At 44.6% G+C, this 25747-nt stretch overlaps 1 protein-coding gene across 3 annotated transcripts in view; it reads left to right on the plus strand.

Moving 5' to 3' along the window:
* Nucleotides 1-25747, plus strand: part of DPH1 (diphthamide biosynthesis 1) — a 254708-nt gene that overhangs the window by 48384 nt on the left and 180577 nt on the right. For all 3 annotated transcript variants that reach the window (XM_083172139.1, XM_083172141.1, XM_083172140.1), the window contains exon 3: nt 795-858. In XM_083172139.1, coding sequence (XP_083028265.1) covers nt 795-858 — 64 coding nt within the window. The remainder of the gene's footprint in view (nt 1-794; nt 859-25747) is intronic.

The following is a 25747-nucleotide window of genomic DNA, read 5'->3' on the forward strand; positions in this document are numbered from 1 at the left end:
CATGATATGCTCCGTTCTTTTAGTTTTGCGTTGATACGGAACATTCTAAAGAGCTGTTGGATGTACATTGTGCGCGTCACCACATTATAGCAATCATTTGGGAACATTCTGTTGTCAGGACCTGAACGATGACTCCCATTATGCTCATAGGACATTTTCTCCCCACTGCAATACAGCGTATCTTTATAGTTCGTAATGTTGGTCTCTGTTCTCTCTCTTTGATTACCTGAAAGCTCATTTGGTCCATGCACTTGCCTCTGAGTGTCCTGTGTCCGTTTCCTCTTCCCGGCTAATTATTTCCTCTCCTGCTTCTTCTCTGTTGGTCTCCGATGCAATGTTATATTTATCTATACAATAACCTATTATCTATGTGCTCGCCTCAGCCGTCTGTCTCCCCCTGTACAGTCTGCCTCTTTGTTTCCCTTTTTCTTTTAGAAGTTGTTTGTACTTCTCAGTATTATCTCTTCTCGCTTGCTTTAGATGTTTTTCATGCTTTATTTTTCTTCCTCACGTACATTACATCTCCCACGCCAGCTATGTTTTCTCAAGTGCCTGTCTCTTGTATGTGCTGAAGATCTCCAAATGTCACATTTGCATGTGTACTCCTGGACTTGCAATCCTGTTATGTAGTTTGACTCTATCATTTTTCCAATGTTTTATGTAATAGATGCGTTGTTTTACCCTTTTGCCTCTGTGTTGGTTAGTGCTGGAGAGATTGCACTGTACATTTTATGTGAGATTGCTTATTCTTGTTTGTCTCCTAGTTCACAGATTTTTTTTTTTCCTGCTTACAGTTGCTTTGCAGATGCCGGAAGGGCTGCTGATGTTTGCATGCACTATCGCTGATATCCTGGAAAGGTGAGAAATGAGGACTTGAACAGCTCTATATTTTCATGTAAAAGTCAATTTTATATGGCCTACTTTTGTAGTCATATAAACTACCAGTACAACAGTGAGCCAGGTCTTGCGCCGGCCTATAGTTGTTACAGCGCTTTGTGCAATTGCGGTATGTTCAGTGTCTGTACAGATGGAGCCACACATCTAGCTTGCCTATGGCGGTTGGCACACCAACTGTCCACAGCGCGCCTATTCACGCCACAGCGCTAGAAGTCACTCAGGTTGGCTTCTGGCGTTACCGGATGAGTGCAGTACCAGTGATCATCCACCAGATGTCGCTCTGTAAAATCAACACTGCACATGCATCTAATGCACAGCTGCTACTGTATAGGGAAAGAATCCGCATTGTGCGTTCGTGACGTGTCCATTAAACGTACTGTAGCAAAAATGTACTTGCATATAGTAGGCGTGCATCTCATTACGCTATTTACAGTATAAAGGGTTACGGCAGTGGTTTTCAAACTGTGTGCCATGGCACCCTAGGGTGCCTTGGGGTACTTGCAGGGGGTTACTTTGTGTTGGTGGTCCAGGGCCAATTAAAAACAAATCTTGTCCCTCAAAACATAATAAGAAAGATATACACACGTTTTACTTAATTGATTATTATTTTCTAAACTAGTTTTAAGACCCGCCCGACGGACGGGCAAAAGTTTATGCTTACGCAATTCTCAAAAGTGAAAATGTTTTTCATTTAATGGACCCTTATAGGCCTTTATCCCCTTCTGTGGAATGGCCGGAAGTTTCTCGGCCAGAGCTGCGCAGTCGAGAGGGGAGGGGGTACACTTTACCCGAGTTTGTTGGAGGAGCCTGGGTCCTGCACTACAGAGACCGGGCAGTGGCAGTAGAGAGCAGAGGCTGCCACATCAGCACAGCCTTTCTACCCCGTTCAGCACACTCTGCTTAGTGTCGTGTGCTGAGCGGGGGAGAGAGGCTACTGCAGCAGAAAGTCTATGCGCTAGCACACAGCCCGCACTCCCTGAAACGTTTTTTCCATTTTTTTATTTATTATTGAAATCCAGTGTTCCAGAAGCACAAAGAAAATGCTGTTCGCCAAGACACAAGAGCGTCCCATCCTGGATTTGTGTTCACTGTATTCAGCATCGGCTACAGGAACTGTAGGACACTATGTTTATGGAATAATTTGCCTAGGGGACCCGAACATTACACGACCCAAATGCCCGAGCTTGCATTGTACTGTACAGTTGGAGCCACAGCGATGTTCACAGGAATGAGTGTCTCGCATGCAAGCGTGTCCCATTCTCGGAATGGCACTGTTCAATTTATAGATCAATCCGCCGCTGGATTAGTAGAGCATTATCCACCCAGCGGTGGCGATATGTATTGCATGGATATTGTATGGTGTGCATCAATGCGCCTCGGTACATCTGAAGTGGCACACCAAAACCATCGCTTTGGCGCACCCGATGAGCCTGGCTCCTTCTGTATCTATTAACTTTCCAGTGTGCTGTTCTTATGCTACAGTGCTACAGTGAACAATACAGTTACATTTAAAAGAGCTGGAATATACTGAATTACTTTGAAATTGAAAAAGTTTACAGTATTTGCGTCATACTGAAAGTTTGGTCATTTAATGGAGAGCGAGTTATGGGGGCTGACTCGTTTAAACAAGGATGGTGACGGATTTAAATATGTTTGCTATAGAGAAAAATTATTTAAAGCTTAGGTAACAGGTCCACTTTCAAGGGCCCTTCATGGAGCCTCCCAGTGAGAATAATGTCTAAATCTCGAAACACGTTTAAAACTTCTTTCATTCTCCTCTTTACTCCATATTCCACCACTGTTCTTTATATTCTGTTTACCCATGATCCCTTAAGTCTGCTTCATTTCCCCTGTGGTTTCCCTTTGTGCATGTTCAGTTCAGAACACACTTGTATGAACAAGGCCTAAATTGCCAAATGCTCAAGTAAAGTAAAAGTATTCATGATCTCGGATTTTTTTTTTTTTTTTTTTTTTTTTTTTAACAAACTATTTATTTAGTGGAAAAATTATTAATTCTCTTCTCCTTAACTCCAGTCAGCCCTCATTGGTCCACATTTGCTTGGGTCAGAGGTGCTAAAGCCAATCACTTGTCACGTCTAGTAGCATTGCCTAAAAGTCCAACTGTATTGGTTGAAACGGCTGTGGAATATCTGGGTGCAATTTAAATGGTTGTTAATAGGGCGTGTACACTAAAACAGCCCCCCCGATTGGATCTCTCTGGACCCAGCCTAATCCAATGCTGATACTCTGCCTATTTGCTGTTGACGGTTGTTCTAATTTTAATGTACCTCTTGGTTCCACCACTCGGCACTCTGCTTTGTCAATAGCTGCCCCTGCTTTTGTTCAAGTGTAACTGGAAAGCAGAAGAGCAGAATTCACCTGAGTGTTGAGGCTTTCAATCTTCCTTTTTCTAAAAGTTCTTAATTGCTTATTAATATGGAAACTTTCTTGTACTCAGTTCATCCAGTCACACCGCTGATGCCATAAGTATGATTTGAACCAGGGCACTCTGTGGGTTTCTCCTGGGTGCCGGGTTTCAACCCGCACTACAAAAACATACAGGCAGATTAATGGACTTCTTACAAAATGATTCTGTGTGATTATCCTTCTTTAATTGGTTGGCAGTAGAAATGTTGTAGCAAAGTTTCCCTGTGCAAGGATTTGCAGAATGCATGTTTTTTTATGGTGTAGCCTTGGTATAATATGAATAGCCACTCTAGATCTTATTGACCCCCTGTTAGAAAGTGACGCTTGTTTCCCATCATTTGTGGGTTGTTGGCTTAATGAGAACTGCCATATATACTGTATATTATATTGCAAGCTCTGTTTTTCTTTTAAATTCGTAATACTGTCATATACTGTAGCCTAATTAGGGCATCTCAATTAGATGTTAGTGGTTGTGGTGTGGGATAGAAGGATTAGTGGTTGCTTGTTGGGAAAACCAGATAATCTCTTTCTCTGCACTGCTTGGGAGCTAGGTGCAAACAAGCACTATAGGCGCATCCACATGCCATTTTTGGGGAGGAAAATCACTGGGCATTAAATCACTCTGTATACACACTGAGCGATTTTTTTTTTTTTGCCCAGCCAAGTGATTTTTCTTGGGGATGGACGGCTTGCCATAGCAGGATGCTATGGCAAGCCATTCACCCCATATCTAATGTGCTGGTAATACCAGCAGATGAGAGGCATTGCCAAGTGACTGCATGGGTGTAAAGTGGGGAACTATGCACATTGCAGTTGCAGTTTCGGCCACTTCCTGGTTGCACCTCATTACAGGGTGTGCAGCCTAGGTCCTTCCTTTCTCTATACCCTATACTGGGTCGAGCCCAGTCAGCTTTTGACCATGTAGACCATATGTTTTCAACCTAGACATTGTTGCCATCGGATCATAGTTGCCTACCCTCCTAAAATATAATATATATTTATTTTTGACTCAGGCTTTAACACTTTTTTAAATTAGTTGTTTCCACATACCCTACATTCTATGACACCTTACACTTTATTACACTTCACAGCTATATTTTATCTATGTGATGCCCTGGGGTGGTTTTGATGGACTGGTTTAGGGGTGCCCTGCACCCCAGGCATGAACCCCAGAATGTTAGGTCCCTGCTTGATAGAGGTGATCTGAATGCGTTGGTAAGGTTCATATCTTTGGCCAAATGTATGCTACAACCTCCTAATTATAAAAAGGAATATATATGTTAGCAGTAATGGGTGCATAGTGCACCTGCAAACCCCCCTTGTTTTGCGTGGAACTATAAATCTCAGTGAGGTCGCACCTCTCATTACAGGGTGTGCAGCCTAGGTCCTTCCTTTCGCTATACCCTATACTGAGTCGACCCCATTCAGGTCAACATGCATTGGGTCAACAACTGAAGGTCGACAAAGCTTAGGTTGACACCTGAAGTAGGTCGACAGAGTTGGAAGTTTGACAGAAGTATTAGGTCGACAATGGGAAGGTCGGCAGTCAAAAAGTTAGAAGTAAGTTCATGCACAGTTTACCTTCAGTTTATGTGGATGGCAAATGATGAAAAAGTTGCAGAAAAAAGAAAAGAATTACAAAAAAAATTGTCAACTTCTTTTTTTAAATTGCCCACTGAATTAGGGATCTTGGCTTAAAATGACCAGGATCTGAGCCACCGGATTGGAGATACCAATCCCAGGATTTAAGGATTGCTTGGCACATTTGCAGTTGTTTTTTTTTTGAATGGCAGTCGGTGCTAAGCAGCAGACGGCTTGCCCCTCCGCTCTTCGCAGTGTGATGGCAGAGATCACGCTGCACAGCCCAACCGCAGCCATGCTTGCTTCAATCCCGGGATTGAAAATAATAGCCTGGGATTGGCATCCCTACTCTAAATCAAGCCCTGCATGTATTTAGTCAGCAAAGATTGTCAGAAACCCTTCTCTAGAATGGCATCCTTAAATTAAATATTTTTATAACTTTCCAGGATCTCCAGTAGAGGGAAAGCCACTAAAATTATTTAGGAAACCTTTTCCTGAATGTAGCATTGTATTAGGCTCAACAGAACTAGGGCAAGAAAAAGGATAAAGACACAATCTACTCTTACTTGGGCTAAATATATACTGTGATGTGTATACCCAAGTTACATTTCTAGTCTTGTACAATGTACGGGTTGAGTCACTGCATTTTTATATTTAAGTCACCAAAGCAGCAGACTTGAAAATAACATCTAATGTGCATTTCCTATAGGTCACATTTAAAGGCCTGTCTCCACAATGTTTTTTTCCCATCACCCATATGCGTTTTTAATGGCTTTAGTCCAGCAAGCATGGAAGGCTTATTTTGTAATGGTGTCATAGTAAACATGCAGTCTTTATCCTGGAAACCCGCTAGGTTTACAAGCACAATTAAGCACTAGTTGGTTTTTGGCTTCCATTGAACTTCATTACCAGAGTGTAGGCATCTGTCCTCAGCTGTGCCATTAAAGGTGTAATACAATGATTGCACTACAAGGTATCGCCAGCTAATGATGTGTCTGGGCTACATCTCTGAGAATGTTCACCCAGCTTCCAACTGTCCGAAGGGTCTGTAACATTCCACTGCAGTGTTGGGATATTATGCGGAAAACAAACCGGTCCTTGATGTCTACCACTGGTCCACGTTCTCCGAATCACCTAGCCGGTGCACAGCTGTAGTCATTACTAACTGTCACATTTTCAAACATGCTGCATTCATTCCTACTAGGTTGCCTGAAAAACATGAGCTGCAGATCTTGAGGACAGGTTTGGCCACCACTGCCCTTAGTGTATTCTTGATGAACTATTAAACTGACAAGCTATTATTTTTTTGTAGTTGACAAAGTACACTTGTTTTTTGTTTGAATATTTATTGCACTAGGCTATGCTGATGAAATGTAACTTCCTCTTAAAGGGCCTATACATCAGGAGGAAATTCGGGAATTTCCTCTTACTCCTGATGATGCTTGTTTGGGTGTTACAACATCTTGGAAATCTTTTTATCATTTCAGGCCAATGTCAAAGGGATCACCAAAGTGCTGTTTTTGTTTTTCTGATATCCTGACTGATCATCAATTATCAACCATTAATCAGCATTCAGGAATAGTTTGATGAATGACCCACATTGCTATTTATAAAGAGATTTTGCAGATAATACTTCTTAATATGAATGTACAATGGTATGATGATAGTACACTTGTAAATTTCCCTGAAACTTTCATGAAACATTCAGTGGATACAAATACTGGGGGTGAGGGAGAGTACAGGGTGTGTGTGTGGGGTAAATAAATTACTGCTATCCCTTTTTAACCACTAACCGTCGAAACAATCACTGAAAGCAGCCCCGTTTTTCAGCAAAACGGGACTACAGGAGGCGAATACAGGGTGTTTTCAGGAGTACATGTTCTATTTTCTTACTGGGCAAACTTAATTGGGCAGCCTATACAAAAAAAAATCCTTTTCACTCCCAATGTCTCTGGCTATGATTGGATGTATTGCGAGTATGTGGGTAATTTAGGAAGACATTTACTACTGTATGTTAACCTCCTGTTGGTAGACCTGTAAAAGGTAGACAACTGAAAAATTTGACTTTTATAAAAGGTGAGCACAGTGAAAAAGTCAACATGGAATGGTCCACACGGGTAATTTTTGTATGTATATTGAACTATTTAAAAGCCAAATTTGTCAAAACATGTACCCTCCTGGTCTGTCTTAGCTAGTCATGTTTTGGGCAGATTTCTATTCCCGATTGTTGTCCACATGGATAAAAAAAAACGGTACTTATGTAATATCTGGGCTCCCGTTTTTCTTATGAGACCGTGTCCCCTCGCGGGGCTCGCTGCGCTCGCCACGCTTCGGGCACGGTGGCTCGCTGCGCTCGCCACACTATATAAAATCAACTCCATGCGTAGTTGGATAGTAGGGGTATGAAAAAATGGGGTTCATTTAACATGGGAGCCCAGATAATACATAAGTACCAAAAAAACATTACCTGTCATGTGCGTCAACCATTGTTCTGTTAATTATTTGAACCTATCAACCTTTTGAACATGTTGACCATATTGGGTCGACTTATTGACTGTCAATCTGTCACCCGGGTACTATATTGCAATATATTCATATTTTGGAAGGTAAAAAATAAGCCTACTTCAATTGTATTCTGCTATATTTGTCCTTCTCCTATCTGCACTCATGAGGAGTTTGGCATTTCTCCAGGATATAGAAATTGTTTCTTGATCTTATAGTCGGTTAAGGATTATTAAGTGGCCTAACTTGACAAGACTATTTGGGTATAAAGTAAGAAAAATATAAAATTTGTGAGACCCCTAACACCTAGTGGGTCTCAAACCTATGACCAAGCAAAGTCCAGTGGTCTTTGGGTTTTATGTATTCTGTTGTCATTGTTTTGTTAATTTTAGGTCCCTTTTATCATTATGGGTCAGATTTATTAAGCTTTGGAGAGTGATGAACAATCAGCCAATCAGCTCATTCCTGTCATGTTACAGGCTGGGTTTGAAAAATGAAAAATAGATTATTGGCTGGTTCTTCATCACTCTCCATTTTTTATCACCTTTTGAAGCTTGATACATCTTACCCTAAGTGCGTTCTGGGCACAATACAGGTTGAGTATACCTTATCCAAAATGCTCGGGACCAGAAGCATTTTAGATAATTGATTATTCCGTATTTCGGGATATTTTTATATTTCAATGAGGTATCTAGAGGTATCTTACATTTATGTTGTATAAGCACATCAAACGCATGAAATGCACAAAAAATATATTTTTTTGTGCATGAAACAAGGTTTCAAAATATGAAACAAAGTTTGTGTACTATCTCAGGCACTGACCTTGAATGCCAAGCAATCATTTTCTTGCACCTATTTAATGCCCGTTATGGAAAAATAAAGTGATAGCAGCGCTTATAAAATTATAAAATGTAGATTGAAATTGGACTGATTTTACAATTTTAAATTTTTAATTGTTAAAAATACAATCTGTGGCCAACTTGGAAACATCTCAGGTGAAATTTAATAGGATGAGAGCTTCAGAAAGTCATAGATTTGGTAAGAAATCTCCAGGTCTTTTTTAAAGCGGCAATCATTTACACTGCAAAACCAGTTTGATTTTTGAAGTGTAAATGATTGCCGCTTTAAAAAACCTGGAGATTTCTTACCAAATCTCTCACTTTCTGAATCTCTCATCCTATCACATTTCACCCCTATTATCACAAATGTATATTGTTAAAAACAATGCCACACACATTCTTTGGATCGATATGGAGCTGTCCATTCCTATTGTGCCCCAGAAGTAAACAAGGTGCCAAGTCAAAAGAAAACTGGGATATTTGATTACAGTCCACCATTGATGAGTCCAACGCTTCCTAGTGGTTTGTATCCAAGCTGAAATATGGCAAAAATTTCCACTGTGGAGGGGTTCAGTTCTTGAACATTATTATAGCTTAAAATGGCCACCCCATCCCAGAAAACTCTTCCATACCATTTGGTATGCAGATACAGAAGCAATCGTACACAAAATAAAACATCTCCTTAATTTTAATAATCATAAGCTGCTTGTGGATCCTGTTCACAATAGAAAAAGTTGCACAGAAAGACACCCGGGGCTAGAGTCAACACTGTGCTCACGCGTGATGTGTAGAGCGGTAGATGTACAGTATATGGACATCTGTTGGTCGTCTTGTCTTTAAGTGTGTAAGGGCAAGAATCTATTTCTTTCTCTCCATTATGATGATGTGAATCATGACAAAACACACAAGCAATATGAGAATAAATGATGGTCTTGGCAGTAAGGTGTTAATGTTACGTTTGTTTAAACTGAATTGGAACCGAGATGCCTATAATGTATTGTTGTTGTGTGCTGGAAGTGCATTTATTTTGCATGAAAACATTGCACGCGAGGAGGAGATAAGCTGTATCTGCAGCTGATGAAATGGACGGACAGCAGGCACACTCCTGTCACTTACACTGATGTAGCAAAAGCCTTTGGCAAATATGTTCATGTCTAATCCCCTTGTCTCTATGAAAGCAGGGTGGCTTGCAATCAAGAGAGCATCTTGCTTGCTGGCCAGTGCCAGGACACGTTGCCGATTGTGTACAGTAACAGATCTTATTTCTTCCTTTTTGTTTTTCTTTTATGCGCAATGACAGCAGAGAAAATCAGGATCAAAGGGACTGGTAGCATAAGTTCTATTTTTATCTGTGCGGCTCTGCTAGAATGTGCAGTAACGCCAACTGTTGTAGAAGGCTAATCAGGCATTAGATTGGTGCTTAGCAGCGCACGATGATAAAACAGTTACCATTATTCATATACAACGTTCCCATAATGGTAACTATAATATCGTACCATGGCGGTTCTGGTAAGAGCAGGGCAAACATTCATATAGTGCTGATGGGCATAGAGCCTTTTAATAGTTTTTTTTCTTACTTTTTCTTTTAGTTCCGCTCACAATGCATCCTGGGGCATGATTTTATCAATGATGGCTGCAGTCACAGATGCGACATCACTCCCAGGAGGCCACAACAGCAGTAGAAAGTCAGTTCTCCAGAACAGGTTTCTTTTCCCATTAAGGACTGGGGGCACAGCAGGGCAGCCTAATGTATGTGATGAGACCTCGTCAGGTAACGCACTCCTGGCTTTGGCTATATAACCTACAATAGTGCCAGGCAAGTGGTGAAGGAGGGGAAAGCCTCCCTACAGCTAGAGTATTGGTAAAACATCCCTTCTCAGTGCACCAGGTCCTGTGCACCTTGGCTTTTTTCATGTTTGGTGCGAATATGCATTTTCTGCAATGCACTGTGACAAAATCACTTAACCAGTTTACACTGATTACGTTAATATGCTACACGTGTACATCTGTCTGTAACCCGGGGTCCCCGCCGCCTGCCCGCCCCCCCCCCCCCCTAACCCCCCCTAACCCTGTCCGTCTCCCTGAGGCGGAGACGGACAGGGTTTCCGTCGCGCTAGCGACGGAGACTGAGACGTGCGTGCGACGCACGTGCGAGGCTGCTGGCGGGTCGCCAGCGCGTACGTTCTGGCGACCCACCAGCAAGGATGTACATAGTAACATACTGTAACTCATTAATGCCAGACATCCTGCGTTGCATGGAATATTAAGGCTTTGTGTATTTGAGAACACATTTTTACAGGTGTAACCTGTGTTTTTACTCTATACATACACGGTGTGTTGACTAGACTTGCCACATTTGGCAAAGTACTGTATACCACTACTAAAATCGTTTATTGCCGAGTAGGTGTTTGGTAATTAAAACAATCAGTTACTGTATACCCCTTTCACATGGTTAACCCGCGTCTCGTTCTCGGCTCCGACACGTGTCCGGCGCCTTCACACTAAACCCGGGTTGCCCTTTTTATAATGGGTTTAACCCTTCTTATAACCCAGGTTGAATAGCTAGGTTGGTCGGTTATACGCTGTGGTGCTTTCACACCGCATCTCGATTCGGGTTGACACGTCAGCTACCCGGCAATAACCCGTGTCGGAGATGCAATGTGAAAGGAGTATATTGGTGTTCATGCATTTTAATTGCACAGTACAGGTTTTCGGGGTAAAGGATTTAGAGGAGATTGAGGTTCCAGGAGAGAGCAGAAGGTGCAATTGAAGTCTATGATTGGGGCAGACTTACTGTACCACGTTCTTCCCAGAAGTTAATCACCGGTTAGTCCTCGCTATTACACCACACTGCTTTCAGTTGTAGAAGCACCCACCGACCACAGCTTGTTTAGGAAAACCTTTGGGGCGAAATGTAATAGGGTGCGATTTTTAGACATGTGCGATTTTGGGTCAAAAACGTCCGAAATCGCACATTTTCCGAAAATCGCACATTTAATAGGTTGAAAATCGCGGTAAAAAATCGCACTTTTAGAAGTGCGATTTTTAGTCACATTTCAATTCGCATCCAGATGTTTTCCCATTATAAAGTATACAACTCGCAAATGTAATAGGGTGTGATTTTTGGTAAATGTTACCAAAAATCGCAAAAAAAATAGACCAGGTTCTGACAGGCGAATTGTACAGAACCATGCACAGATCATTGAGATCTGTGCATGGTCCTGTTAATAAAAATGTGTAAAAGTGTTTTTATAAAAAAAAAAACGGCGTAGGGTCCCCCCTCCTAAGCATAACCAGCCCCGGGCTCATTGAGCCGGACCTGGTTCCAAAAATACGGGGGGACAAAAAGCATAGGGGTCCCCCGTATTTCTGAAACCAGCCCCGGACTCTTGGACCGGTCCTGGTTCCAAAAATACGGGGGACAAAAAATCTGGGGGTCCCCCGTATTTTGAAACCAGCACCGGGCTCCAACAGCCCACGGTGTCATGCCACAGCCGGGGGACACTTTTTATACAAGGTCCCCCGGCCGTACCATGAGCACCGTGGCTGGTCAGCCTTGGACGGGGTACCTGGAGGAGTGGGGACCCCCCCAATAAAGGGGTCCCCCCCCCAGGCTTCACCCGTCCAGGGCTGAAGCCCGGGGCTGTCACCGGCGTCCGTGGCCAGTGGACGCCGGCCTGATAGGGTTAAATCCATCATACGTTACATTGCTTTATACCGGAGAACTACAAGTGCCAGCAGACCTCCCCCGCATGCTAGGACTTGGAGAACCACAAGTCCCAGCATGCGGGGCATTAATGGGCCCGCTGGGACTTGTAGTCCACCTGTAAAAAGAATGTTTATAAAAAACACACACACAGAGAAGTAAAAGTTTATTACACACACACACCTCACTTTTACACCAGTGTTACTTACCATTCCTGGATCCAGCGCTGGTCTGGCTGCTTCACAGCCGGCTCCCCCCGCACTGACAGGCAGCGGGGAGAACCGGCTTTCTCCGTTGCCTCTAACAGCTTCTGTAGCGCTGTCCGAGTGCTACAGAGGCTGAGAGCGCGATTGGCTGAGCTATGCGTCTCCATGGAGACGCATAGCTCAGCCAATCAGGACTGAGCTATGCGTCGAACCGGCTTTCTCCGTTGCCTCTAACAGCTTCTGTAGCGCTGTCCGAGTGCTACAGAGGCTGAGAGCGCGATTGGCTGAGCTATGCGTCTCCATGGAGACGCATAGCTCAGCCAATCAGGACTGAGCTATGCGTCTCCATGGAGACGTATCGGCCAATCGCGCTCTCAGCCTCTGTAGCGCTGGAACAGCGCTACAGAAGCTGTTAGAGGCAACGGAGAAAGTCGGTTCTCCCCGCTGCCTGTCAGTGCGGGGGGAGCCGGCTGTGAAGCAGCCAGACCAGCGCTGGATCCAGGAATGGTAAGTAACGCTGGTGTAAAAGTGAGGTGTGTGTGTGTGTGTAATAAACTTTTACTTCTCTGTGTGTGTGTTTTTTATAAACATTCTTTTTACAGGTGGACTACAAGTCCCAGCGGGCCCATTAATGCCCCGCATGCTGGGACTTGTGGTTCTCCAAGTCCCAGCATGCGGGGAGGTCTGCTGGCACTTGTAGTTCTCCGGTATAAAGCAATGTAACGTATGATGGATTTAACCCTATCAGGCCGGCGTCCACTGGCCACGGACGCCGGTGACAGCCCCGGGCTTCAGCCCTGGACGGGTGAAGCCTGGGGGGGGGGGGGACCCCTTTATTGGGGGGGTCCCCACTCCTCCAGGTACCCCGTCCAAGGCTGACCAGCCACGGTGCTCATGTTTTGGCCGGGGGACCTTGTATAAAAAGTGTCCCCCGGCTGTGGCATGACACCGCGGGCTGTTGGAGCCCAGTGCTGGTTTCAAAATACGGGGGACCCCCAGATTTTTTGTCCCCCGTATTTTTGGAACCAGGACCGGTCCAAGAGTCCGGGGCTGGTTTCAGAAATACGGGGGACCCCTATGCTTTTTGTCCCCCCGTATTTTTGGAACCAGGTCCGGCTCAATGAGCCCGGGGCTGGTTATGCTTAGGAGGGGGGACCCCACGCCGTTTTTTTTTAAACTTTTTTTTTTTTGCACAAAATCGCATTTATGAAAATGCGCACATTACATATGCGAATTCGCGGCAAAAAACGCGATTTTTAAAGGTGCGATTTCTGGCGAGTTTGGAACTCGTCCAAAAATCACACACTATTACATTTCGCCCTTGGTGTTTCCACCAGGGAAGCCATTCCACATAAGGTTTTTATAGCCCTGCGGTTACAGTCCTATTTTCCCTATAATGAATAGGCACATTGGTGGAGCAGAGATGGCATGTAACGGATTGGAATTTGTGGAGGAGCCAGTGGTGGGAGTAGCAGGTGCCCTATTGTTGCATTGGATACCATGGTCCGCAATCCATTTATGAATATTTTTGCTTTTAAAGTGTCCGTGTGCATGATGGCAATATTGCACATAATTATGTGTAAGCTTTTTGCCATTTCCCTGTGTTTGCGTAGAAAGGTCCTGAACACCTCGGTTTAGTAGTGTCTGCGATTTTAAACTGAAAGAATAGGCGCCAGACAGATGCTAGAGTGCTCTCTGGGTTGGATACGAAAATAAAGTGAGACGCTCCATAGCCATTTTCATTCCGAAGCCTTGAGGCCCGAATTACTGCGCTGCCTAGAGAAAACGCAGAGTGGTAGCACTAATTAACGAGCCCTGCAAATATTATTTTACAACCATTGTTCTCGTAAATAGATCACTACTGAACGATTTCATAATGAAGTATGTGATGTATGAATGTACAAGGCAATGCAGCCTTTTTTGTGGGACAAATATTTGGGGGGCAATCTTTGATGTGGTAGATGTCGCTTTTCTGTGACGATCCATTTAAAATGTTTGACGACTTCAATTCACACTTGTCGGGCTGTTTTCCATAAAGTGCCTTTTCCATATGTTTATATAGCATGTGGACAAGAAAGGGTGAATAAAGTGATTTCTAAGCAGGCATAAATATTTGTATTATTTAGGCACACTTCGGATCCTAACGCATTGATGTGAGAAATCTCTTAGAACTGCTGACGGCAGTGACAGCAGAATGACTCCAATTGGTGGCAAGGGCCAATTGTGAAAGAAAACATTGCGGTAACCCCCATGGACAATCGGTCATCGGAAGAAGGGAGTCTACAAGCATGCCTTATAATTCCTGCCGCCAAGGCTGATTGCGTTCTGTGTCTGCTCGCATTGTGGGCTTTGCAAAGGTCAGAGCTTTCAATAGTTATCGCTACACCCAGCATGAGAGTCAGGCCTGCTAACAAGCTGACAGAACGGACGGGTCTGCTGGGACGGACGGAACCAGGCAGTAGAAAACTCGCAGGTCATCACGTCACTGTCCATTGAAGAAGGTAGAAGGTGGTGGTTTGAAATAAAGCACATTACTAGACCCCTTACTGTGCCTTTAAGAAGAAGCATAAGAGCATTCTTTCCTGCGGATGAGCGCAGCCTCTTTCATGTCCCAGACTTCAAAGGCTGCAGATTACTGCTTCTTTTATCTGAATGGAACGGTCTTTGCCAGAGTTGGTGACAGAATCGGAATGTCAGCTACCTGGCCTTAGGTCTCTTCTGCCCAAGTCTTGACGTAACCTTTGCAAACAGACTCACTCACCAGATGCATTTTGGCAATTGGCTTCTTGAAGAATAGAATGGAAAGGGGAAACTGAAAGTGATATTTTCAGATGCATGCTGTTTCTCACTCGGTTCTTTGACGTAGAACACAGCGGCGAGATGAAGCTGTTGCAGCATCACCCTGCGCTTAAGCCTGGTCTTACCGTTGTAATGTCTGAGGCACTGTACGTCCATTTTGTTTATGCTCTAAATATAGCATTGAAGAGAGAAAAAAAAATCCGTTTTGTTTTGGTCCCTGTAGAGAGTAATAGGACATATTCTGCTTTGTGGGGAGTGCATTGTGCCCAATGACCTGGCTGATCTTTTTGCACTGTTTGCAGGTGAACACAAAACCTGCATAAGTCACGGCTCAGTAGTTCCCTCACTGATTACAGTGTGCAGGAGGAAAGGAACAGGACTGGAACAATTTCCTATGTCAGTGCTGTAATATCTGGCACCATTGTTTGTTTATAAGGAAAATCTTCCCTACGAACTGCAAAAGTAATATACGTGCTGCAAGTGACACATATATATCTGACTTGATACCCACACATTTTGCAAATATACAGGAAGTCTTTATTGTTTACATTTTAGCCATGTACAGAGATATTACATTTTTACAGTCACAATACTGGAGTTTCCTGGACTTTGTTTAATTATCAAAAGATTGATCCTTGGAAAGCCATAACGTGGACTGAGATAAAGTACTGGGACATCCACCCAGCTCCCAACTGTCATTTTTCAACCACTGGCGGTAACATGGCAGTTATGAGCAGATAGGCTGGTACTTTATCTCTGCCCAAGGCCTCGTAGATCTTCCCCTGAGTCTTGCGTTCAGGTCTGTTTCTTTTAATTCACGGAATTTGTGAATTTTTGCATGGTACGTGCGACATTAAGGCCCTTATTCAGATCCGATCGCAGTACAAATTTGTTCTCAAAATGGGAAAAACCATATGCACTGCAGGTGGGGCAGATGTAACCTGTGCAGAGAGCGTTAAATTTGGGTGGGGTGTTTTGAAACTGAAATCTAAATTGCAGTGTAAAAATAATGCAGCCAGTATTTACCCTGCACAGAAATAAAATAACTTGCACAAATCTAACTCTCTCTGCATGTTACATCTGGCCCACCTGCAGTGCACATGGCTTTGCCCATTTTGAGAACAAATTTTGTACTGTGATTAGATCTGAATAAAGGCCTTAGGTCCATACGCACTGGGCGACTATGCCCAGCTTGTATGGATAGCGATGATGACAATTACCGCTGCGGGGAAAGCCACTCAGTGCATACACACTGAGTGGCCTTCCCCCTGCCCGGCGCTGACAGAGGGGGGAGGACGGCTTTGCATAGCACAGAGCTATGCAAAGCCGTCCTCCACGCTGCTCATCTACTGGTATAACCAGCAGATGAGCAGCTTTCCCGGCGATGTTGCGGGAGTGCGCAGCAGCGCTCACCACTGGGCGGCTTTGAGCTGAAAGCTGCTCAAACCTGCTGTTTTGAGCGACTTTCAGCTCAAAGTCGCCCAGTGTGTATGGGCCTTAAGTCTCTACCAGCGCAATTCTACTAGTGACTGGCATAATGCAACAGGGCGTTCACCACATTCCCTTAGAATAATTAGAAGATGCGGGATCTTCTCTGTGGAATTTTAGGCTATGCGATCGGTGTATGCCGATATCGGGCTGATCTCTTGAGATACTGATAGGCATGGCATACGTGTGCAACAATAGTGATGCCGGGTATTTCCACAAGGATAAGTGTGGAGCAGTGTCATAGATTTGGCCATATCTGATGCATTAATTTTCCAGCATGTGGCACCCATCTTGGCTTGGAAAAGGCCTCTTTATGGAGACTTACTAAATACATTTTCCATTTTGTATGAACACAGCCCTGAGTCATGTAAAACTATTTTATTCTTTTCAGATAGCTCATATGAGCAGTATTTACTGTTCATCGATGCTGGCGTTCATTAAAGCACTGTAGAATGTATAGTAAATACAGACTTTCTGCCTGCTTCGCTATGCTTGGCTGGCTGTGTATTCGGGAAGGTGCTGGCAGTTACATTGCGGCATTTAACCTTCTATTTTCCCAAACTTCACTTGGAATTCTGTTTTTTTTTTTTTTGTTCTGAGCTTGGTGGAGCCTGCAAAGCAGAAGCTAAGGGTTCCCCCTCCCTCTCGCTCTCCTCCACTACTGGTAAATCTTCTGGGACTGGATTAAATTGCATTAGGTGAAGGGGATAGACAGACAGCACAGTGTTCCTGGCCTCGTTAGTGGCTGCCTGGATTTGCCATTAATATTTATAGCCCCGTGTTAATATAAAATCTTAGTTTGACTGCGTCTCGCGTGGCCTTTTTCACCCAGCTGAATCTCTGAACGTGAGAAGAATCATCCAAGCTGCCAAATTTTAAGGGGGGGTGGGGGCCTACACATCCCATCTGTGTTATCTCGTGCACACCCTCTCCTACAGCTAAGCATGGCTCATGATCTCGTACAGTGCACCCTGGCAACTTCCGCACACAACAGAATCCCTAAAGGATTCCTATTGATTGCATGTATATGTTAGAGCGGCATAAAGTTGAATGTTTTTTTTTTTTTTTTTTATAATATACCATAGAACTGTTGTGTGAGTTTTGTAGGGCAAAGCCATGGCAACCACCAGATTTTGACCCAGTGATCCGCTGATTGATTGTGGATTTATATGTAGGCTCTGAGTCCACGTACAATAACATTAGCTTGGTGCAGTAGCCTGCAGAATAAACATCATTTACCTAGGCAACATCCCCCCCCCCCTTTTTTTTTTAAAATTCTTCAGTCAAGTATCCAATTTTAATATGTATGATGCTTTGCTGTATTGCAAATGAGGTCAGCACACTAAAGCTGGCTGAGTAATCTCGGTCCTTGAAGGCCGAAAACAGGCCAGGCTATCAGAGGTCTCTAATTACCATGCAATTAACCTAGCTGTATTGTTTTTACAATGACCAGCTAATATTTGGCTTTCTATAGTGTGGTATTAATGCAGAGAGAAGGGAAGCCCATTTATTTTATTCTTCTATATATACAGTATTAAAATGGTTGTGTGTATGTATGTTTTGGGTGCTCAACAGGCATTTACCCGACGTCGGGATCCCAACTGTCAAAACAGACAGCCTGATTCCCGACGGCCACCTGCCATTTTCCCTCGTGGGGGTCCACGACCCCCATAGAGGGAGAATAGAATAGCTGCAAGGGGCTTTGTTGCGCTCACCATGCTGGCCAGTCGGGATCCCGACATCGGGCTAATGACTGTCAGGATCCTGACTGTCGGACCCCTATACCAAACCCGTATGTTCCAGCATAACTTTGCCTGGAACAGATTACACCAAACTTGGTATTCATTTGACTTACATTCTGAAAAAAGAAAAATACTGTGGGGGTAAGACACCCCTAGCACCCCAACCACTACACAAAGTGGGTCAGGAAAGCAAGATATGGCAAAGTTGCATAACATAGAGGAGGTTGCTCTGGTTTGTTTGTGCAATTAGCATTACTTGAACTTTACCTTTCGTTTTTTTTTTAAGCTTAACTGCTCTCCATGCCCATGGTGCGACCAGCATACACCTCTCTGTGATGTTCTACCAGATCTGACCATTGTTTTTTTTTTTCTTAAACTCCATGTCTTCTACCAGGGGCGTAACTACAACTCTCTGGGCCCCATCGCAAAATTAAGAGGGGCCCCCTTGTACAGGGTGACACACACATGGGTAGTGGGCTACGGGGGGGGGGGGGGTGTGTGTGTGTGTCACGCACAGGGATAGGGGGTACAGTGGGACAGACATGTGTGTAGGGTGGGGATAAAAGGTGCCACAAAAACATTCACACGGTTGGGAGGGTACACAGTGTACACAGGAGGGTGATGTTTGGCAGGTATAAGGTGTCATAATACACACACAGAGGAAGGATGTAGGAGGGACAGGATTTAACACACAGACACACACACACACACACACACACACACACAGACAGACAGGGGTAGTGGGCTACAGGGGGGTCATGTACAGGGATATGGGGTACAGAGGGTCACACACTGGATTAGGTGGTAGGGGTGAGAATGTTTCACACAGGGATAGGGGTACAGGGGGTCTGACACTGGAAGAGGAAAGAAGCGGGGGGGACAAGGACACACATACATACATACATACACATACACACATACACACACGGGTTGTGGGGTCACACACCAGAGATTAGGGTGATAGGGAGAACAAGGTGTAACATACATGGAGATAGGGGGTACAGCAGGGATGATTGAGGTTTGAGGGGGACACGCACACACGCACACACACACGGGTTGTGGGGACACACCAGGGTTTAGGGTGGTAAAGGGGACAAGTTGTCACACACATGGGGTCATACACCAGAGACAATGGAGTTTTCAGGTGGTCACACACAGAGGAATAGGGTAGGGGGGTGATGAGGTCTGATATACACTGGGGGGTAGGTGGGTATTATGCTTACCAGGCTCTTACAAATATGTTATTTAATGAGCTGCAGGTCATATGCTGAAAGGGAATCCTGAATTGCAATCCAGCATGAGCTGCTACAAAACAGATGGCCGCCGGGCTGGAAGCAACCCCTGTACCGGAGTAGCCAGGAGGCAGGACAGGCACTGCTTCCCCTCACACATGGAGTGGCACCGGCTGCTGGAGGATGGAGGTGCAGGGGGCAGCTGGGCAGGGAGAGAGGCGGGCGGATCCTCGGCATCTGCGAGCGCGGGGGGAATCAAGGTTTTAGAGCAGCTCAGGTCTGCAGAGCACGGGGGAAGAGATCCTCAGATCTCCGGTGCCGGTGCACTTTTATGCAGTGCAGTGTACAGTAACTTGGTGCAGCGGGCCCTGGGGATGGCTCGGGCCCCATAGCAACTGCACCCCTTGCACCCTCGGTAGTTACGCCACTGTCTTCTACCCTTATGTTAAGCAACTCTGCCAAATATCTTGCATCCCTGAACCACTTTGTAGTGGCCAGACCTTTTTGGTTCCTGGGACCCTGGCAGGGTCAGGATTGGGGGGGCGGGATGGTATTTGAGGTGGCCGTGAACCTAATCTGAACCCAATCAATGTTCTCTACCACCTCTATGTTATGCAAATATGTTATGGAATGAAAATGTGGATATTTCTGGGAACAAATTACAATTGACCGTTTGCTCCCAAACGCTGGAAAATGGACAAAAGCTCCTCTGCATAAAGGCCCATACACACTAGAAGATAGTTGCATCAATCTTGTTCAGAAAGGGGCTTCTGACCAATATTGATCAGGCATACACACTAGAATCTATTGCCTTATCTTTAACAATGTGCCCCCCTGCTCATTGTTAATGATGTTGACCTCTTCCAGACATGCAGGTCAATCTGCCAATATTGCTCATGCCATTTGCACCCAGTACTCGATGTGGATGCACAATATCTTTCATGATCAGCTCAAAGGAAATTTTTCACCAATATCTTTCATATACTCTAGTGTGTATGAGACTTAAATTGACCAATTTGTGTCTGTTTTCCATGTTTAGGCGCAACTGGTCAATTGTCATTTGCTCCCAAAAATTTTCAGATTTTCATTCCAACCAGCCGGATTGGAAATAATCTTCTCTTGTGCCTTTACTCACATCTTTTGGTACTTGTTTCCTAGAACGGCCACAATCGTGAGTGATCGTGGCTCTTAATTAAGGGACACGATCCTCACGATGTGGCCGATTTTTTACAATTTTTTCACTTTGATTGACAGAAATCGGGTCAATCGGTCGGTCGCGACCAATTAAAATCGGCCGCGATGCGACCGACCGATTGACCCGATTTTTCCATAGACTTCAATGTTAAAAAAACTTTTAACATTGAAATCGGGAGGATCGCGTCGGTCTTGTGCCATTATAATGGCACAAGATGAGATGGACTTGATTAAGTCCATCTCACATAGGGTAAAATGATAAAAAAGGTGAAATGGCCCAATATGACCCATTTCACATTTTTTATGTGCCCGCCATGACCCCACGATAGACGTCAACCCGAAGCGTGGCGAGCGCAGCGAGGCCGCGAGGGGCGGCGGTGCGCGTCCTCCGACCTTTTCATTCCCCTACTATCCACTAGGGCGTGGAGTGAGAATAGAATAGTGTGGCGAGCGCAGCGAGCCACCGAGCCCGAAGCGTGGCGAGCGCAGCGAGCCCCGCGAGGGGACGCGTATACCTGTGAAGTTAGACGCGTCCCCTCGCGGGGCTCGCTGCGCTCGCCACGCTTCGGGCTCGGTGGCTCGCTGCGCTCGCCACACTATTCTATTCTCACTCCACGCCCTAGTGGATAGTAGGGGAATGAAAAGGTCGGAGGACGCGCACCGCCGCCCCTCGCGGGCTCGCTGCGCTCGCCACGCTTCGGGTTGACGTCTATCGTGGGGTCTAGCCCACTTAGTAACATTTGGGGGGGCAATTGAAACAAATCTGGTGAAAAAAAAAAAAAAAATCGGGTGAAAAATCGGTCGGTCGGTCGGATCGGTCGCATCGTATGCGACCAAATCGCATGCGATGCGATCGATCCGATTTTTTATCTTACGACCACAACGATCTAAATCGTTGTGGCCGTGCTAGGAAACAAGTACCCATCTTTTAATCTGTTCCTTCAACTTTTTCCTATGTCCTCCAACATGAACTTTACTACAGGTTTGTCCTTATAGACGGTTACTTAAGCCACTGCAAATAGCCCCCATCGGTGTGCCACGTCATGAGCTGTGCCAAGTGGCTTCTTGCTCAAAACGTACATCCTACTGTATATACACAAATAACACTACTGGAAGTAATAGTGCTGCTTATGGACTCCTGCCAGGTTCCACGGTACTTAATCTGCAACTCTGTGTGTAAGCAATTCCGGTGTTGTTAAAGTCACAGCATAGTGACTATAGTACACTTTATTCTGCATTTAAATGTTTTTTAATGCATATAATATGCAAAATGCAATGAGCTATAGGTACACTACTCATCTTGGGGCATCTCTATTGCCTCAGGTTGTCTTGCACTGTATAGAGTAGATGTTAGATGTGTATATAGACACCACTGTACCCTCATGATGCCATTTCTCTGCATTTTCTTTCCTATATTCACTTTGCTACCTACAGTGCCTACGTTAGACTGAAGGGGCCTACACACACAGCGACAATGGGAAGTGTTCTGAGTGATGCTAGATCGCTGAGTCAAATGATCTGCCAGGTCCTGTGTTATCCGGTGAGAACACTGACCCTGCCTGGCGATTATAGGTTAATATACAGCACTCTGAATATTAATCACGGGAACTATGGCGATGAGTGGGGCTGTACATCGCTATCGCTATGCCCCTACACACGGAGTGATGTAGGGGCAGTTTTTGATTTACTTACTTAGTTAAATTAAGTAACATCACTCAGAAAAGCGCCTGACTATCTGTGTAGGCCCCTTAACTTACATCTGGAAAAAAAGAGAAAATGCTTAGCACACTGCATATACTAAACACTGCTAATCACAATAATAAAATTTGAGAAGCTTATACCGCTTTCACACTGCCAAAACGTTTAAAGAACCAATATTTTTAAACGGTATTTAAAACGGGTATGAGCCTTCACATTGCAGTAGATTACCGTTTTAAATACCGTTTAAGTACCATTCACATCAGTCAACCCGTTTAATCCCCTCAACACGTTTCAAGGCAGAATGCAGGGGACAGCCTATCACAGGTCTGTAGTCTGTTGTTTTTACTAAATACCGTTTCAGAGCCATTCTCACTGCATAAAAAACGGCTCTGAAACGTGTAGGACTCTGCTTTTTAAACGTGTTGAAATACCGGTTATCTTTAACCGGTAAATCAACTCTGGCGCTTTCCCTCTGCAGCCTTAAATGTTTAGAAATGGGAAAAAAACGGCAATATACTGTTTAACAAGTGCAGTGTTAAAGGGGTATTAGTGTAATTGATGAGTTGATCTCATCCGGTGGCTCCCTAACAATAAGGTTTTGACCCAGGTTACAGGACCCCCAAGTCAGTGCCAGCCACCCTAAGTCATCACACTAAGAGGTTTCATTGTTAATAATTATTACTTAACCCCTTCACGACATTTGACGTATATATACGTCATGGCCGGGAAGTACTTCCCGACACATGACGTATATATACGTCATGACTTTAAACGGTCACTGCGTCTCGAGACGCAGTGACAGAGGGACGATGTCTGCTGTCCCTGACAGCAGACATGTCCCTGCATGCCCAGGGGGGGCTGCGATGTCGCCCCCCCGTCGGCGATCGCTGTGATTGGCTGTTCAGTGTGAACAGCCATTCACAGCGTTTTCCTGTGTTACCAGCGAATCAGACGCTTGGTAACACAGGTGTCAATCACCGCCGGGCGTCAGGGGGCATGAGGGGGTCATCGGTGACGATGACACCTCACCCCACCCTCACCCCACCTGCCCCCAAGGCTGTGATTGGTCCGTGGGACCCACGGACCAATCACAGCCAAGGCGCGACATTTAAACTAACGGTGACTGCGCTGCAGACGCCATTCCGGTCTGGAATAGCGTGCAGAACGGTCACCGTGCCTGTCTGCCGTGAATACCGACCTGATCCTTGCTAATACTTACCTGATCCTTGCAAATACCTTACCTGATCACCTGCTCACTGCTTGTAGCGTGCTGGACGCTTCCTGGATCTGACTTCCTGAGACTTCCTGCTGCTGCTGCAGTGTGATAGAGAGATAGAGAGATAGAGAGAGAGATAGAGAGAGATAGAGAGATAGTGACAGAGAGAGCTATATTTTGTGTCTGCTACCCCCCCTTTTTGGGGGTGCAGGGGTTTTTTATATATAAATAACTGTCGCTGCTGCTGCAGTGTCATAGTGATCGATAGTGATAGATAGTGATAGATAGTGAGAGATAGTGATAGATAGTAATAGATAGTGAGAGATAGAGAGATTTGTGTCTGCTACCCCCCCTTTTTGGGGGTGCAGGGGTTTTATTTTATATATATAACTGTCAGTGCTGCTGCTGCAGTGTCATAGAGTGATAGATAGTGATAGATAGTGATAGATAGTGAGAGATAGAGAGATAGAGAGAGATAGTGACAGAGAGTGATAGAGAGTGTATATTTTGTGTCTGCTACCCCCCCTTTTTGGGGGTGCAGTTTTTTTTTATACATATAACTGTCAGTGCTGCTGCTGCAGTGTCCTAGAGTGATAGATAGTGAGAGATAGTGAGAGATAGAGAGATAGAGAGAGATAGTGACAGAGAGTGATAGAGAGTGTATATTTTGTGTCTGCTACCCCCCCTTTTGTGCTGATCAGTATATCTGTGCTGATCAGCAACTTTTTGGGGGCGCAGAGGTTTTTTTTTTATATATATACCTGTCAGTTGCTGCCAGTTGCACTGTCAGTTGCACCAAAGGTTGTGCACCTGCTGTCCCTCACTGGTAATCAGTGTCGCATCACTGATCACCTTTTTTTTTTTTTGTGAGTGCTGTGGGGTCTTTTTTTAATTTTTTTTTTACACACACTGATTTTGTGGGTGTCCTGTGGCCACTGTGCGCCGATCAGTGACGTACATCACTGATCAGCTTTTTCGGCACAGGGTTGATCAATTTTTTTTTTTTTTTTTGATCAGATTCCTGTTGCCTTTGAGCGCTGTTCAGTGACAGACGTTACTGACCAACATCTGTGCTCAATTTTTGGTGCAGGACCTTTTTTTTTTTTTTTTAACCCCTTCATTTTTTTTTTTTAACCCCTTCAATTTTTTTTTTTTTTAACCCCTTCATTTTTTTTTTTTGTATAAAGTATTTTTTTTGTTCTGCACTACATACACACTACATACCCCCCGGGTTGAAATAAAGTTTGTACCCCCCCCCTACACTATACACGTGTTGAAACATTTCACTACCAGTAACACAAAAATAAAAATGGCATCCCAAATGTCCTCCCAAATGTCCTCCCAAATGTCATCCCAGTCATCCAGAAGAATGTATTCAGTGGAGGAGGCATATGCCATGCTTGCCTCTGATTCTGACACAGCCAGTGAGGCAAGCGGGGAATTTGAAGGATTCGTCTTAAGCTCCTCTTCCTCCTCTGGTGATGAGGGACCCCCTCAAAGACGCCCCCGTAGAGCAGCTGAGACCCCCCCCCCAATAATTGATCTCGTATGGACCCCACCACCAGACAATTTTGAGCCCCAGGTTCCTGAGTTTTTGGCCATGCCAGGAATCCAATTTGATTCCACAGGTCTCAGAGAAATTGACTTTTTCAAATTATTTTTCTCTGATGATTTTATAAATTTAATGGTGGACCAAACTAATTTATATGCCCAGCAGTTTATTGCTCAAAACCCCACGTCATCATTTGCTAGGTGGACCCCTGTAGATGCAGTAGAGATGATGACGTTTTGGGGTCTGGTGTTTCATATGGGCATAGTAAAAAAGCCACAAATTAGGCAATATTGGAGTACAGATGTTCTGTACAGCACCCCATTTTACCGTATGGCCATGACTCGGACTCGTTTTGAGGCAATCCATAAATTTATACATTACACCGATAATGCACAGTGCCCACCCAGAGATGATCCCACCTTTGACCGGCTATTCAAAGTCAGGCCGGTCATTGATCATTTCAGTGCCAAATTTGCAGAGCTATACATCCCTGAAAAATTTATTTGTATTGACGAGTCCCTTATACATTTTAAAGGAAGGGTTAAATTCCGCCAGTACCTTCCCAGTAAGAGGGCAAGGTATGGCATAAAAATGTATAAGCTGTGTGAAAGCACCACAGGGTACACCCACAAGTTTAGGGTATATGAAGGGAAGGATTCAAGAAT

This window comes from Crinia signifera, chromosome 2, assembly GCF_055691185.1.
Source record: "Crinia signifera chromosome 2, ASM5569118v1, whole genome shotgun sequence".
In the NCBI taxonomy this organism is placed as follows: Eukaryota; Metazoa; Chordata; class Amphibia; order Anura; family Myobatrachidae; genus Crinia; species Crinia signifera.